Consider the following 15,229-nt stretch of genomic DNA (forward strand, 5'->3'; position numbering starts at 1 on the left):
CACTAAAACCCTCCAGTCTGGAAAGTGAACAAGTGACCTTGGTGTGAAGTTTTCTCTCGCTTATATTGTCAATGATGTCTCATAGATTGTTCAGAAGGATGTGTTTCTATGGTTCAAGACGTACATCGTGCTATGTCTTCCATAATAGCATTTTCTATTCCTAACAAAATACTTTTATTCATACAAGTGGTCATGGAAAATAAATCACATGTGTGAAATGACATTTCTTTTTGTATTCCACTGCCAGCTCACAATAAATAGAACCAGGCACACACTGTTACAAATGGCCCACAATGGAGATTCTAATGTACCAGTGTGCTGTGCCATTGAATGGGGCAGTACAGATTCATGCTGATGATCCTTCACACTGTGGGTTTGTGTTTTTTTTGAGGGGGCGGGGTAAGTATTGTGGAGAAAGAGCACGTGCATTCATCAGAGGAAAATTGGCCATGATTAGGGAAAGTGAAATAAAAACAAGAAACGCTGGAAATACTCAGCAGGTCCGGCAGCATCTGTGGAGAGAGAAGCAGAGTTAACATTTCAGGTCAGTGACCATTCTCCAGAACTGGTAGATATAAGAAATGTAAAAGATTTTAAGCAAGTAAAGTGGGGGTGGGGCAAGAGATTACAAAAGAGAAGGTGTTGGTAGGACAAAGTCACAGAATAGCTGACCAGAAGGTCATGGAGCAAAGGCAAACAATATGCTAATGGTGTGCTGAAAGACAAAGCATTAGTACAGATAGGGTGTTAGTGGACTGAAAACTGAACAGCCACAAGCACAAACATGAAAAAAACAGTGGGTCGGCACAGTAGTAACAAACTGAACAAAATAAACACAAAAAAAGAAAAAGTAACTAAAAATGAAAGTAAAATGGGGGGCCCGCCATGCTCTGAAATTATTGAACTCAATGTTCAGTCCGGCAGGCTGTAGCGTGCCTAATCTTGCTTTTATTTCAGATTGCCAGCATTCGCAGTATTTTGCTTTTATTTTAGGGAAAGTGACTTGTTCAGTGTGACAGCCCATACTGACTGTGTAAAGTGCAATTTGTTTTCAGCATATTATAGTTTTGCATTGCAAGTGCTGGATGCAGTTAAAACCCTGACTTCTGAATGGACTCAAACAATGAACATAATCACTTGTCGCAACAAAGAACATGATCCAGCGAGTCAACCCAGAGTGTTTTGGAATCGAATAGCCAACGACAAACCACTAAGAAGGGAATAAAATAAGCCCAAAAAATGGGAGGCACAAAATAAATAACATTGAACAGCCAGAACTCTGATCTAAAAACAGAAAATGCTGGAAATACTTTGCAGGTCTGGTAGCATCTGTGGAGAGAGAAATAGAGTTAACCTTTCAAGCTGATGACATTTCATCAGACTCAGATAATGCGCTGGATTTTACCAGACCCCGACCTCGGAGGTCGTGGATGGGGGCACGGAAAATACCTCCGGGAGAGGCCTGCCATGGCCTCGACGCTGGGAAGGCCCCACCCCTTATTACCGGTGGCGGTGAGGCTTGTGGCGGCCCCCCCCGCCGCATGGCAGTGGGAACCTCATTTCAATATGAAAATAAATGTTAATGAACGAATGAATACTTATCTTGTCGCAATGGCCATCCCGCTCCGATATTTCAGCTGGTTGCCGGAACGCCCGTGCCTTCAGATCTCTGTTTGGAGATCTGAGGCGGAACACTGGTAAGGAGGGGGGAAGAGTTAAGTTTTCAGGCCGGGTGGGGAGTGGGGAAAACTCTTGCGATTGGTGGAGGGGATGGTGGTAAGGGGTTGATGGTGAAAGTGAATAAAGTTCAGGGGGGAAAGGTTAGGATCGGAAGATACGTTTTTTTTGGGGGGTGGGGAGAGAGGGCAATCAATAAAGTCTTCAGTCGTTGGTGGGGGTGTGGGCGAGGAGAGAGGCTTTAATCATTTATTACATTTATTAAATTAAATGTATAGTGACTGTTCCCTTAAACATGTAAATTAACTGTCAGGGTTGTAAGCCCTTTAAAAATGGGACCAGCACCTATACAGTGGTGCCAGACGCCATTGCCGAGGATGGAACACCAGCCGTGCCCATGTCAGTGGGGGCGGGTGTTCCGCCCCCTCCGTATAAATGAGCCGCTGCGCGAAATATCGCGCTGGCTCTGCAGTGCACATCTCGCGCGCATGCCATGCTGTTTTTGAAGCTAGCTGCCGACATCGGTGGCAAGCTGGAAAAAATCAGCCCAATGTCTCTTGAGGCCTCACTTAGCCAACTGAAAGGTGGACAGGCTCAGCAGCCTGTTGTAACCCTCGCCTCACGCAAAATCCCAGGGTTTGGGTAATTACAATGGGGGAGTGAGTGGTTGTGTGATTTCCAGCATTACTGGGCATACTCCCTGGCTGGGGACCAGGAATTCCAGAAGGGAATCTTGCCATTACTGTTTTTTTTCGTCAATAGAGATGAAGCCAATAGTGCAAGGATGTTATTACAAAAATGAGTTCGCACAATCAATTAGCAATTTGTTTCCTGCACTGTTACCCCCAATGACTCCTGGGATATGGTTCCACAGATACAAGTAATTTCGTATCACCTCATGCTAATGGAATAATTTTTCACGATGAGCCTAGACAGTGAGCGTTGGCGGGCTATTCAACTGCTGTCGAGAGCAGCACAGTGGAATCCTGCACAATCCTTTGCTTGATGTCAACACACATGCACTTTCCACAGAGATCTCTGGATAGTATCCAGGAGTAGGAACTCTGGTATAGTTTCCCTTCGCATAGCATGTCAAAAAAAAGTCATTTCTGAATTGGTGCGTTAGCATGGATTAATCTGCTTTCCAATGAATTTAGGTGGATGGGGAGAAATGCTTTCATGTTCCATCAACGCACCAAATTATTAACATTAATTGCAATTTGCATGAGTATTTTTTCTAATGCACACAGGAATTTAACCACTATTGTGCTTCCTAATTATTATAGGTTATGAAACAAAGAGCTTTAACAAGATACAAAACCTATAGTGAACCAACCTTCCTCACAGCTTTCACCTCGATAGCCAGGAACACAGATGCAAATTCCTGCGACACAAGTGCCATGGCCATGGCAGTTTGGATCAATACACTGATCTCCTGGTACATCACACTCTGGCCCCTTCCAGTCACTGTGGCACAAGCAGTGACCTTTTTCATACTGACCATTTGCATTGCAGAGAACGGGGCATGAGTCTGAAAATGGGTAAAAATAATATATTAGTACCAACAGAGACTTTTAAAATTGGATCTTGCATGTTTTACATTTTTTTCCATTACGCAGGCAGTTTTCTGAGTGTCAACAGTATTATAAGCAATGGTAAATGTTTCATTTTATTCAGGATAATGCTAATATTCCTTTAGCATTTGATCATCAATGGATACTGTCTCTATAATGACCCTGTAAGAATGAGATAAGAGTGTTATCACTGGCCTTGTATCTGGCAATGTTGAAGAAGATCAAAGATGTCAATGTTTTTTCTCATACTTTTTTTCTAATTTTCTCCCTCAATTTGCTGCAGGACATGATTCTTTGACAGTTTGCAGTTCCAGCAGAACTGATCACTCCCCAATAACCTCACCCAAGTAACTATTATTCATCAATAAGCTTAGACACTGACTTTCTGAGACCAATGGTAAAACTCTGGATGAGATCAACTAACTGAACACAGACCTGGGATCAAATCTACGACTGACCGAGTCTATATGGGCAGGGACAGGTATATACCGCAGGGCAAGAATTATAGCTGGGGGAAAGGAAATTATGATGCGATTAGGCAAGATTTAGGATGCGTAGGATGGGGAAGGAAACTGCAGGGGATGGGCACAATCGAAATGTGGAGCTTATTCAGGGAGCAGCTACTGCAGGTCCTTGATAAGTATGTACCTGTCAGGCATGGAGGAAGTTGTCGAGCGAGGGAGCCATGGTTTACTAAAGAAGTTGAAGCGCTTGTCAAGAGGAAGAAGAAGGCTTATGTTAGGATGAGACGTGAAGGCTCAGTTAGGGCGCTTGAGAGTTACAAGCTAGCCAGGAAGGATCTAAAGGGAGAGCTAAGAAGAGCGAGGAGAGGACACGAGAAGTCATTGGCGGATAGGATCAAAGAAAACCCTAAGGCTTTCTATAGGTATATCAGGAATAAAAGAATGACTAGAGTTAGATTAGGGCCAATCAAGGATAGCAGTGGGAAGTTGTGTGTGGAATCAGAGGAGATAGGGGAAGCGTTAAATGAATATTTTTCGTCAGTATTTACAGTAGAGAAAGAAAATGTTGTCGAGGAGAATACTGAGATACAGACTACTAGGCTAGATGGGATTGAGGTTCACAAGGAGGAGATGTTAGCAATTTTGGAAAGTGTGAAAATAGATAAGTCCCCTGGGCCAGATGGGATTTATCCTAGGATTCTCTGGGAAGCCAGGGAGGAGATTGCAGAGCCTTTGACCTTGATCTTTATGTCGTCATTGTCGACAGGAATAGTGCCGGAAGACTGGAGGATAGTAAATGTTGTCCCCTTGTTCAAGAAGGGGAGCAGAGACAGCCCTGGTAATTATAGACCTGTGAGCCTTACTTCGGTTGTGGGTAAAATGTTGGAAAAGGTTATAAGAGATAGGATTTATAATCATCTTGAAAAGAATAAGTTCATTAGAGATAGTCAGCACGGTTTTGTGAAGGGTAGGTCATGCCTCACAAACCTTATTGAGTTTTTCGAGAAGGTGACCAAACAGGTGGATGAGGGTAAAGCAGTGGATGTGGTGTATATGGATTTCAGTAAGGCGTTTGATAAGGTTCCCCACGGTAGGCTATTTCAGAAAATACGGAAGTATGGGATTGAAGGTGATTTAGTGCTTTGGATCAGAAATTGGCTAGCTGAAAGAAGACAGAGGGTGGTGGTTGATGGAAAATGTTCATCCTGGAGTTTAGTTACTAGTGGTGTACCACAAGGATCTGTTTTGGGGCCACTGCTGTTTGTCATTTTTATAAATGACCTGGATGAGGGTGTAGAAGGGTGGGTTAGTAAATTTGCGGATGACACGAAGGTCGGTGGAGTTGTGGATAGTGCCAAAGGATGTTGTAGGTTACAGAGGGACATAGATAGGCTGCAGAGCTGGGCTGAGAGATGGCAAATGGAGTTTAATGCGGAAAAGTGTGAGGTGATTCACTTTGGAAGGAGTAACAGGAATGCAGAGTACTGGGCTAATGGGAAGATTCTTGGTTGTGTAGATGAGCAGAGAGATCTTGGTGTCCAGGTACATAAATCCCTGAAAGTTGCCACCCAGGTTAATAGGGCTGTTAAGAAGGCATATGGTGTGTTAGCTTTTATTAGTAGGAGGATCGAGTTTCGGAGCCACGAGGTCATGCTGCAGCTGTACAAAACTCTGGTGCGGCCGCACCTGGAGTATTGTGTGCAGTTCTGGTCGCCGCATTATAGGAAGGATGTGGAAGCTATGGAAAGGGTGCAGAGGAGATTTACTAGGATGTTGCCTGGTATGGAGGGAAGGTCTTACGAGGAAAGGCTGAGGGACTTGAGGTTGTTTTCGTTAGAGAGAAGGAGGAGGAGAGGTGACTTAATAGAGACATATGATAATTAGAGGGTTAGATAGGGTGGATAGTGAGAGTCTTTTTCCTCGGATGATGATGGCAAACACGAGGGGACATAGCTTTAAGTTGAGGGGTGATAGATATAGGACAGATGTCAGAGGTAGTTTCTTTACTCAGAGAGTAGTAGGGGCGTGGAACGCCCTGCCTGCAACAGTAGTTGACTTGCCAACTTTAAGGGCATTTAAGTGATCATTGGATAGACATATGGATGAAAATGGAATAGTGTAGGTCAGATGGTTTCACAAGTCGGCGCAACATCGAGGGCCGAAGGGCCTGTACTGCGCTGTAATGTTCTATGTTCTATGTTCTATATGGCTTAGCTGTTCACTGCCTTAACTAACTGAGCCCTAGGGGAGTCTAGTACTAAATATTTTATGCTGACTAATGAATGAGGAAAATTGCCTAACCCTAAAAAGAGAAGACAGATCACAGGTATTATTATAACACTACCAATTAGCTCACGATCCAAACTACAAGAGAAGCATGTAACTCAATATGTTCATTTAAATTGAACGTGTTCAATTTGAGACACATCAGCAATCCTCTCTTTGGTATCTGAAGCCAATTATTTGGAAATCAAACTTGGTTCCATGCCAACAGTTCGCTCACCTCAGTGAAACAAGGACAACAACATAGAATTAAGAAAGCTCTCTGGAGTAAAGTACTTTGTTGTTCCCTCTAAGGATGAACAATGAACCAAAATCTAAATTCAAAATGATCTCAGTTGAGCAGGTTCAAGTGAAACACTGAATCAATTAATTTGGCCCAGATGTACATGTTGTGCTGATGTTGGAATCCAGTTATTTTTAATAAATTAAGATAGTACACATGTACAAAGACAAAAGGTGTGATTTTATGGGTGTTCCTGTAGGCCCTTAAGTGGAAGAATTGCTTATGCAATGTACTGTAGTGTACATTAAAGGTCATTATAGTATCTTCTGAACATTCCTGTTTCACCTTCTATTTCTGAAGTTCATGGAACCAATCAGTGCAAAGCCAACATTACCACAGTCTATCAGCCTAGCAACCACTCAGGTTATGCTCAATAAACATCACCAAGAGAATAGAATGAGCCAGTAGTGAAGAAAATTGTAACTTGTAATCTTCACAATTCTGCTCACAGCGAAGATTCTCATGTCTCCGGTTATCTTTTGACATAGTTCAATAACTACTTCCCTGGTGAACTTAAACCTGTGTAAAATATTCCTTCTTTCGATATGAGAGCTTGATCCTGCAGACCTTTCTTACATCTGGCTTTCTCCTGAGAGCCCTGTACCTCTGTGCCTGAATTTTGTGTTTTTCTTCTCCTGATCTGCAAGAATATCAGCCTCAATAGGAGCACAAGTCATCCTGCTGCCATCCTCTTGCAACAAGTTTATTCCATTACCACAAGATCTGAGCCAGATTAAAAACAACATGCACACTGCTAATTATACAATTTGAAAATGTAACATGCCTGCTTTAATTGGATCTGCTGATCTATCCATGTAAGAAGCTTAATTAGTATCTTTACAGTAGTTTCTAACACTCCATTAAAAACTGATAACCTCCATCCAGAATAAATGATAGATTTGATGTCTGCAGCAGTCTTGATTCTGGGTGTTATTAGACCATTGATGCAGCTCTCCACATTTTATACCACTGCAACCAATTCAGTATATGTAGCCTGGTAATGAGCAATTTTTTTGTTCATGGAATAGGACTGATGCTGGCAAAGTCACATATATTGCCAGCTCTAGTTGCCCTGATATATTATTCCCCAATCTATCTCCAAGTTGATACAGCTGCTGTGTGAGCCGATAAATAATGACTGCAGAGTACAATACATTCATGTTTGCTCAACAACTTGCCACAGCTGGCTTTACCTCGTGCACAGTCAGGCCCGAGAAATCCTGGAAAACAGTGACAGTGGCCAGAGATACATTCTCCATTCCCATTGCAATTGGCAGAACATTCATCCATTGATTCTACAAGCAATGACAGCATCAAGTAAATGTTTCATAAACAACTTTGTGCATGAATCCAATTCATTATTCTATTGGAAACAAGATTTAACAGTGATGAATAGACTTGAATAATATATATCTAAGTGTGGTATGTGCCTGATACCATAATGCCCCAACAACAGAATACATTTAATCTGGGGTTGGGCAAGACAAATCTTCAAAAGTGTTCATTTTATGGACTTCTCTGCCCAGGACTGGTGATACATTACACTTTTGAAAACAACACTTCCTTCTGCACCACCTCTACCCCGGCACAATTTTGGTCCACCCACCTTCTGATGATCTTTTGCTCTTCTTGTTTCTTCTCCTTTCCTATTCTCTACTTCTTAACAGCTATCAGAACATAGGTAGTATAGGTAACTCACTAGAGAATGGTTAGATGCATAAATGATACGGTGCAATTTCAGTTAAAATATACAAGAGATTCTGAAAGGACATTAAGGAAGGGATGTCGTGTTGTTTGTTAGTGAGAAATTAAGTCATCTCAAGAGAGATTACATTGGTCAGCAGGAGAAAACAGAAGCAATTTAGATGTAGCTCGATCAAGCTATTAGTCCAAATTGTCCATTTGTATCTATTACAGGCCTCCAGGTTGAATGATCCATTGGGATTAGGCACCCAGCAAACAAAGTAAAAAAGCAGCAGAAGTAGCTGGTGTTTGGTTTCTGATGGATTTTAATTTCCCAGCTACTCAGTGATCCATGGTACATTAGTGATCAAATAAGTATTGAGGAAGGAGGGGTGAAATATTCACAGATGTAAAAATGATTGCTTTCTTACACAGCATGTTGGTGAAGATGATAAGCGAAATCATATCTAGTTCCTCGCAGTGATCACAAAATTGTTATTGGACCTTCATGTAGGGGAACACCATAACATCATTAGATATAACTTCATCAGCCAAACTAAAGCTGTTGAATGTTTAAACATAGTGCCAGGATGTAACAGGGCTAAATTCACCAAAAACTGACGGGACTTGAGTAAGTTCGAAAGAAGGGTCCTACTTGGCAAGAATAATTGCAACATGGATGAAAAATTGAGAAATTTTATACCACCTTATACATAAAGAAAGCAGGTATGACCCTTGGGTCAAAAAATGACACATGGTAAAATAAAACCAAAATGGCTAAATGATGTCCAAAGACAAATTAAATTAAAGTGGAAATATTTAACCAGGTATAGGCGAAGAATTCTTGAGCATAGAGAGAGATATTGTCTTCAGTTACGGGCAGCAGGTAATCAATAGAAAGGAGGATAGTGACAGTGTTAGCAGGACCTTTTCTTTTCAGCATTGTTAGTAGTCAGAGAGTCACCAAGGTCAATAAATGATTTTGATGGTGTCCCAAGGGATGGTTGAGATTTAAAAAATGACTTCTTTGCATTGAGTTTCATGACCAAAGATGATGCTGAATAAACTACTGTTATTGAGAAGCAATGTTAAAACTGAATGCGTAGAAGTGGTTGCAGAAATCGTCTTTGCTAGGAATTACTGTTGAAAGCAGATTAGGCAGCTGTGTCTGATAATGTTCACAAGAGGCATTAAAAGAAAAGTATTGTGTTATGTGACCAACTGCAGCTCAGGGGTTCAGGATTGTACTTGTGTTGTTTTGGGTTTTTGTGTTTCCAGCTGGCACTTAGGCTTTCCTAAGTTTTCGTATCAGGTATGATCATTTATTTTGGTTTGTGCTCTGTTTATTGGCTTTGGAGTGTTTACTACTGTAAGGAGGAAAAGGGAATCAATGGAAAGATGTCATGATGATCAGGCTGCCTGAGTGATGTTCTGAGCCCTCCTGCCTGAACACACACCCTACCATTTGCAGAGATAGGCAGCAAACCTCACTATGATAGACATTGTTGGTGGATCCTCCTCCTCTCAATGATAACTGTGCCAGTGGACCTCCTAGTGGCAGCATACTGAGAAATGAATGGCTGTCTAACCATAATGCTGGGAAATTATTCAGAAGCTTCCCAGTCACAGCATGTTTATGCTTTATGGGGTATTGCATGAAAGAAGACATGCCAGGCTTATCAGGAGTCATCATTGCCAGTTTGGTCTCACCTGCCAGGAAGCCAATAACCATTACTGTAGGCCTTGTCAGCTCTGGCTCAATTGTTAGTACTCTTATTTCTGAGGCACAAGGTTCCAGGTTCAAGCCCCACTCCAAGGATTGAGCACAAAAATCAAGATTGACACTCCAGTGCCGTACTGAGGAAGCGCTGCACTGTCAGAGGTACTATCTTTTGAATGCGATGTTAAACTGAGGCTCCATTTGCCTGCTTGGGTGGATGCAAAAGATGCAAAAGGGCGGCACAGTGGCGCAGTGGTTAGCACTGCAGCCTCACAGCTCCAGCGACCCGGGTTCAATTCTGGGTACTGCCTGTGAGGAGTTTGCAAGTTCTCCCCGTGTCTGCGTGGGTTTTCTCCGGGTGCTCCGGTTTCCTCCCACAAGCCAAAAGACTTGCAGGTTGGTAGGTAAATTGGCCATTATAAATTGCCACTAGTATAGGTAGGTGGTAGGGAAATATAGGGAGAGGTGGGGATGTTTGGTAGGAATATGGGATTAGTATAAATGGGTGGTTGATGGTCGGCACAGACTCGGTGGGCCGAAGCGCCTGTTTCAGTGCTGTATCTCTAAACTAAACTAAACTAAATCCCATGGTACTATTTTGAAGAAGAGCAAGGGAGTTATCCCCAATGTCCTGGCCAATATTTATCCCTCAATTAACTTCACAAAAACTGATTATCTGGTTATGCTGTTTGTGGGAGTTTGCTGTGTATAAATTGGCTGCTGCATTTCCTACATTACTACAGTGACTACACTTCAGAAGTGCTTCATTGGCTGTAAAGCCCTTTGAGATATCTGATGGTCATGAAAAGTGCTATATAAATGCAAATTTTTTGGGCAAACCAACTTTAGAATGATTAGGTAATCTGCTTCTCAGAGTCTGCAACTTCAACAACAACAATAACAACTTGTATTTATACATCACTTTTAACATAGTAAAATAATGCCAGATGCTTCACAGGAGCGTCACCAAAAAATAAATTGATACTGAGCCACACAAAGAAGATATTAGAGGAGATGACCAAAAGCTTGGTCAAAGTGGCAGGTTTTAAGGAGTGTCTTAAAAAGAGGAAAGAGAAGTAGGGGGTGGAGAGATTTCGGGAGGCTATTCCAGAGCTTAGGGCCTTGGCAGCTGAAGGCATGGCTGTCAATGGTGAAGCAATTAAAATTGAGAATGCTCAAGAGGTCAGAGTTGGAGGAGCGCTGATATCCTGGAGAGTGGTAGTGCTAGAGGAGATTACAGAGATAGGGAGGGGTGAGGCCATAGAGGGATTTGAAAACAAGCATCAGAATTTTGAAACTGAGGCATTGCTTAACTGGGAGCCAATGTAGGTGAGCAAGTATAGGGGTAATGGGTAATTGGAACTGGTGCAAGTTAGGACATGGGTAACAGAGTTTTGGATGACCTCAAGTTTATGGAGGGTAGAACGTGGGAGGCCTGCTAGGAGTGCATTGGAATAGTCAAGTCTAGAAGTAACATAGGCATGGATGAGGGATTCAGCAGCTGATAAGTTCAGGCGGGAGAGAGTCAGGCAATATTACAGAGGTCGAAATAGGTGGTCTTACTGATGGCAAGCATATGTTGGAAGCTCTTTTTTGTATCAAATATGCCATCAAGGTTGCGATCAGTCTGGTTCAACCTCAGAGAGTTGGTCATAGAGGGGTTGGAGTCAGGGGCTAGGAAATGGAGTTTGTAGCAAGGACCGAAGATAATGGCTTCAGTCTTTCCAATATTTAATTGGAGGAAATCTCTGCTCATCCAGTACTGGATGCCAGACAGTAGTGTGATAAGTAAGAGACAGTGGAGGGGTTGAGAGAGCTGGTGATGACGTAGGGCTGGGTATCATCAGCGTACAGCGTACAGTCAGTGGCGAAGCGAGGGTGCTTGCCGTTGAACTTGAAGGCTCACTAAGACATCTAGTGATCTAACTGGTGAAAATTTCACCTCTTTACTGAGGAATTTCCAGAGTGGAGCTGGAGTGACGTCATCAAGCTGTCCAAGCAGCCAATCACATTAAAGGATTTTCACAGACACACAAACAGGAAACAAAAAAGCAGAAAAAGAAAGTCACAATTTTTTTTTTTACAGAGAGCAAATTAAATATTGGGACATACACATGGGGTGGAATTTTGCGCCAGTGGCAGGGGTCTCGATGTCGGGGGAAATGGACGCCGAGATCCCCGCGCCTGCTCTTGTATGGACGGCCCGCCGAATTTAGTGCCAATCAGGCTGGAACAAGGTTCAAGGTAGGTCAGGGCAGAAGGGATCACACGGGGTGGGGGTCATGGGAAGGGGGTGTCAGCAGCAAGGGCAGAGGGGCGGCCCTCAGTGAGTCCCCCCTGCCCACTGCTGGGTCCCTTGTTCAGGCACTAAGCGCCTTTGATTGAGGGACTCCCCCCTCCCCTCCTGCAGCCGCGAAGCAGCCCGCACAGTTTTTTGTGCCCAGTTTTCCGTACGGTGACATGGCCTCAATTGGCAGTGGGGTGGGGAAGGCTATTCACAGGCCTTCCTGCCCCGGACAAGATTTCAGCGGAGGCCGGATAATGGCGGGCTCCCCCCCGCCCCGCCACCATCCCAACCGATTTTATGCTTTCCCGGCCTCCAAACCTGCCACAGGAGAGAGCATAAAATTCCACCAATGGGGTGAAGGTAGAAGCTAAAATTTTCTGAAACAACTTTTAAAAGATTATTTAAAAAAATTAGTTTAATAAATCTACTAAATAATTATTTAACAACACTCCACCTGTATAAAATTACATTTTCAGGGCCAGTTCTGTTCAAATGTTATTGTTCACATCACTGTTAAAAATTTAGTTATGCCTGATTAAACAAAGTGTAACTTTTTAAACGAGGTTCTAGCAACAATGTGGGAGTGGGAAAGTTGAAATTCTCGCTGATTGCAATGATTATCGGCTCTGAGGCAGTCCACAGTGCAGCCTATGATGTGGCCCTGAGTGAAACACAGTAACTACAGGATTTCTGCACTGATCTGCGCATGCCCAACATCCTGAAGTTACAGTCGGTTTCAGAGGAGTAATGATGGCAAACGCTGACAGTTGGCCATCAACACCCCCAGCCAATGTGGTTGACTCTGAAGTGGTCTAGCAAGCCACTCGGTTGTCAAGGGCAACAAATGCTAGCTTTCGATTGACGCCCACATCCCCTGAAAGAATTAAAAAACCCGCAAAATTTGGCTTGCTGTGTTTTCAGATGATGTTGCTGAGGGCTGCATGTAGATGAAAAATAGGAGGGGGACCACGGATAGATCCTTGGGGGCAGCAGAGACAACGTGAAGAGAAACCATTGTAGGTGAAACTCTGGCTATAACTTGATAGATACGAATGGAACTAGGCGAGTGCAGTCCCACCCAGCTGGACAGCGGCGGAGGAAAATGATGTGTCCAACCATATCAAAGGTTGCAGACTATTAGGGATAGTTTACCTTTGACACAGTCACATATATGATTTGTGACTTTGATAAGAGCCATTTTGGTACTGCCATAGGGTGGAAGCTTGATTGAAGGGATTAAAGATGGACATGGATTTGGGAGGCAATAGCACTTTCAAGGACTTTGGAGATGAAAGAGAGATTGGAGATGAGGTAGTAGTTTGCAAAGACAGAGGGAACAAGAATTGGTTATATTGGGGGAGAGGACTGGGGTACAGTACCATTAACAATGTCAGCTAACATGTGAGTTAGGAAGTGAAGTTGGGTGGTCAGCAGTTTATTGGGAATAGGGTCTAGAGAGCAGGAGGTGAATCCCATGGACAAGACAAGCTCAGGTAGGGCAAGAGGAGAGTTGGGGGAGAAACTAGAGAAAGATCAAAGTTCAGGGCTAGGGTAGAAGGGAATCTTGGAGGACGATCATGAGCATCACCATCTGCTGCAAGGTTATCAGCGGCGACCATGTAACATAGAGTTTGCATGTGTGCCAGTACAATAATGGTTTGTAGTAGTCTGAAACTTGACAGCACCTTCTTGCAGGCACACTGCTGTGCTGGCCTATGTGATGTTGTTGTATGGTGCACAAGTGTCAGCTGCACTGTTCCTGTCCCTTTCCCTTCATCCTGGCCTGCCACTGTTTAATCCCACCCCACCTCATTTTTGGCAAAGGTTACTGACGGTATAAGGTCCCTTTTTAATGCTCTTCATAAGTTTTCTAAATTTTTGTCTTATTCCTTGTGACACTCCCTTTTGTCCCCATCTCCTTCAACTTGACTTATATACATTTTCATCTCCTGCCAGTGTTGAACCGGCAGAGCTTACACCTGGAATTGTGAATCGTTATGCAAATGAGATTAGACACAAAAGTTGTATGTTATTTGCAACTAGGATTCTGCTGGGTCTTAAAGGAGTGCAAACAGTAAAATAGTTTTACAACTAAAGATGATGTTCTTACCCTCCCCCTCCCACCGTGTCTGGAAGAGGTGTAGGCTGATGGTATGTGCAGATTGATGGACTAATTGCATTTTTTTTGTTCTTATTCATATGCTGTTAATGCAGCTAATTATGAGAAGGGATTTCACTAATTTCTCATGCCTAATTCCTTGTTTTCTTATCCCCAGCACAAAGTCTGTCAGAACCTTCAGATACGAGAATAACCTGGTAAGTTACAGGGTCTGCATAGATCTCTAACTGCAATACTGCTTCACAAAAAGAGATATAAGATCTACATCGGTGGAAGACTGACAGTTAGACTGAGCATTTGCCGCCATCAGAAATCCAAATAGTAAGCATTACTGTCTGTGTTAGGCTGTGCCATTCAGTTTAAGACACTTCACAGAGCTTATTAAAAGCAAATCTTGTTCAAATGATACTTTATCATTTGCTAGTAGCTTTCAAATTTTGTACTTTGAGACACCCCCACCACCACCAATACTGATAGATTCCCAAGGATCCTTTGCAAATATTAACATGCTTCCAGGGACTCCCTCTAAATATGCATTGATATTTGTGAAGAGTCCCTGTGAGTATTTCAATATTTGCAAATACTGATCCACTCGCAGAGTTGTTATGGTCTGGAATGCACTGCCTGAAAGAGTGGTGGAAGCAGAGTAAATAGTAACATTCAAAATGAAATTGCATAAGTACTTGAAAAGGAACAAATTGCAGGTATACGGAGAAAGAGCACGGGAGTGGACTTAATTGGTAGCTCTTTCTAAGAGCACAGGCACAATTGGTCAAATGGCACTGTACGATTCTACGTGCATGTACAGCAACAGAAATAATATGCCTACATGCCAAAAAATATAGGATATATAGTTCTGGAAAGACTGTACTCCTGGAACAGTTTATGCCATCTTAAACAGACAGAAAGTTGATGATTTTGAGTGTGTTGCTCCACATCATGATTTCCTGAATCCAGCCATGTATTTGAGGAGGTGCTGAGTGAAGGCCTGCATCTTCCCCCAGGGATTTTGAGTCATCACTGATCATTCTTGTGCACTTCATAATAGTCTGTTAGACGCACGAATTGGTAAATGCCTGAATGAAAGATCCCTGTTTGTGCTCTATACTAGGCTAGAGGGTGAGCAAAAAAAGGGAGAA

General features: G+C 42.9%; 1 protein-coding gene across 9 annotated transcripts in view; it reads right to left on the minus strand.

Moving 5' to 3' along the window:
- tenm1 (teneurin transmembrane protein 1) overlaps positions 1-15,229 on the minus strand; it is a 1,688,122-nt gene that overhangs the window by 276,935 nt on the left and 1,395,958 nt on the right. For 8 of the 9 annotated variants that reach the window (XM_068047383.1, XM_068047389.1, XM_068047387.1 and 5 more), the window contains 2 exons: positions 7,475-7,576; positions 3,014-3,208 (listed from right to left, as the gene is read on the minus strand). In XM_068047383.1, the coding sequence (XP_067903484.1) occupies positions 3,014-3,208; positions 7,475-7,576 (297 nt within the window). The remainder of the gene's footprint in view (positions 1-3,013; positions 3,209-7,474; positions 7,577-15,229) is intronic. The other variant, XM_068047386.1, reaches the window with a different exon arrangement.

Source organism: Heterodontus francisci, chromosome 15, assembly GCF_036365525.1.
Source record: "Heterodontus francisci isolate sHetFra1 chromosome 15, sHetFra1.hap1, whole genome shotgun sequence".
Classification (NCBI taxonomy): Eukaryota; Metazoa; Chordata; class Chondrichthyes; order Heterodontiformes; family Heterodontidae; genus Heterodontus; species Heterodontus francisci.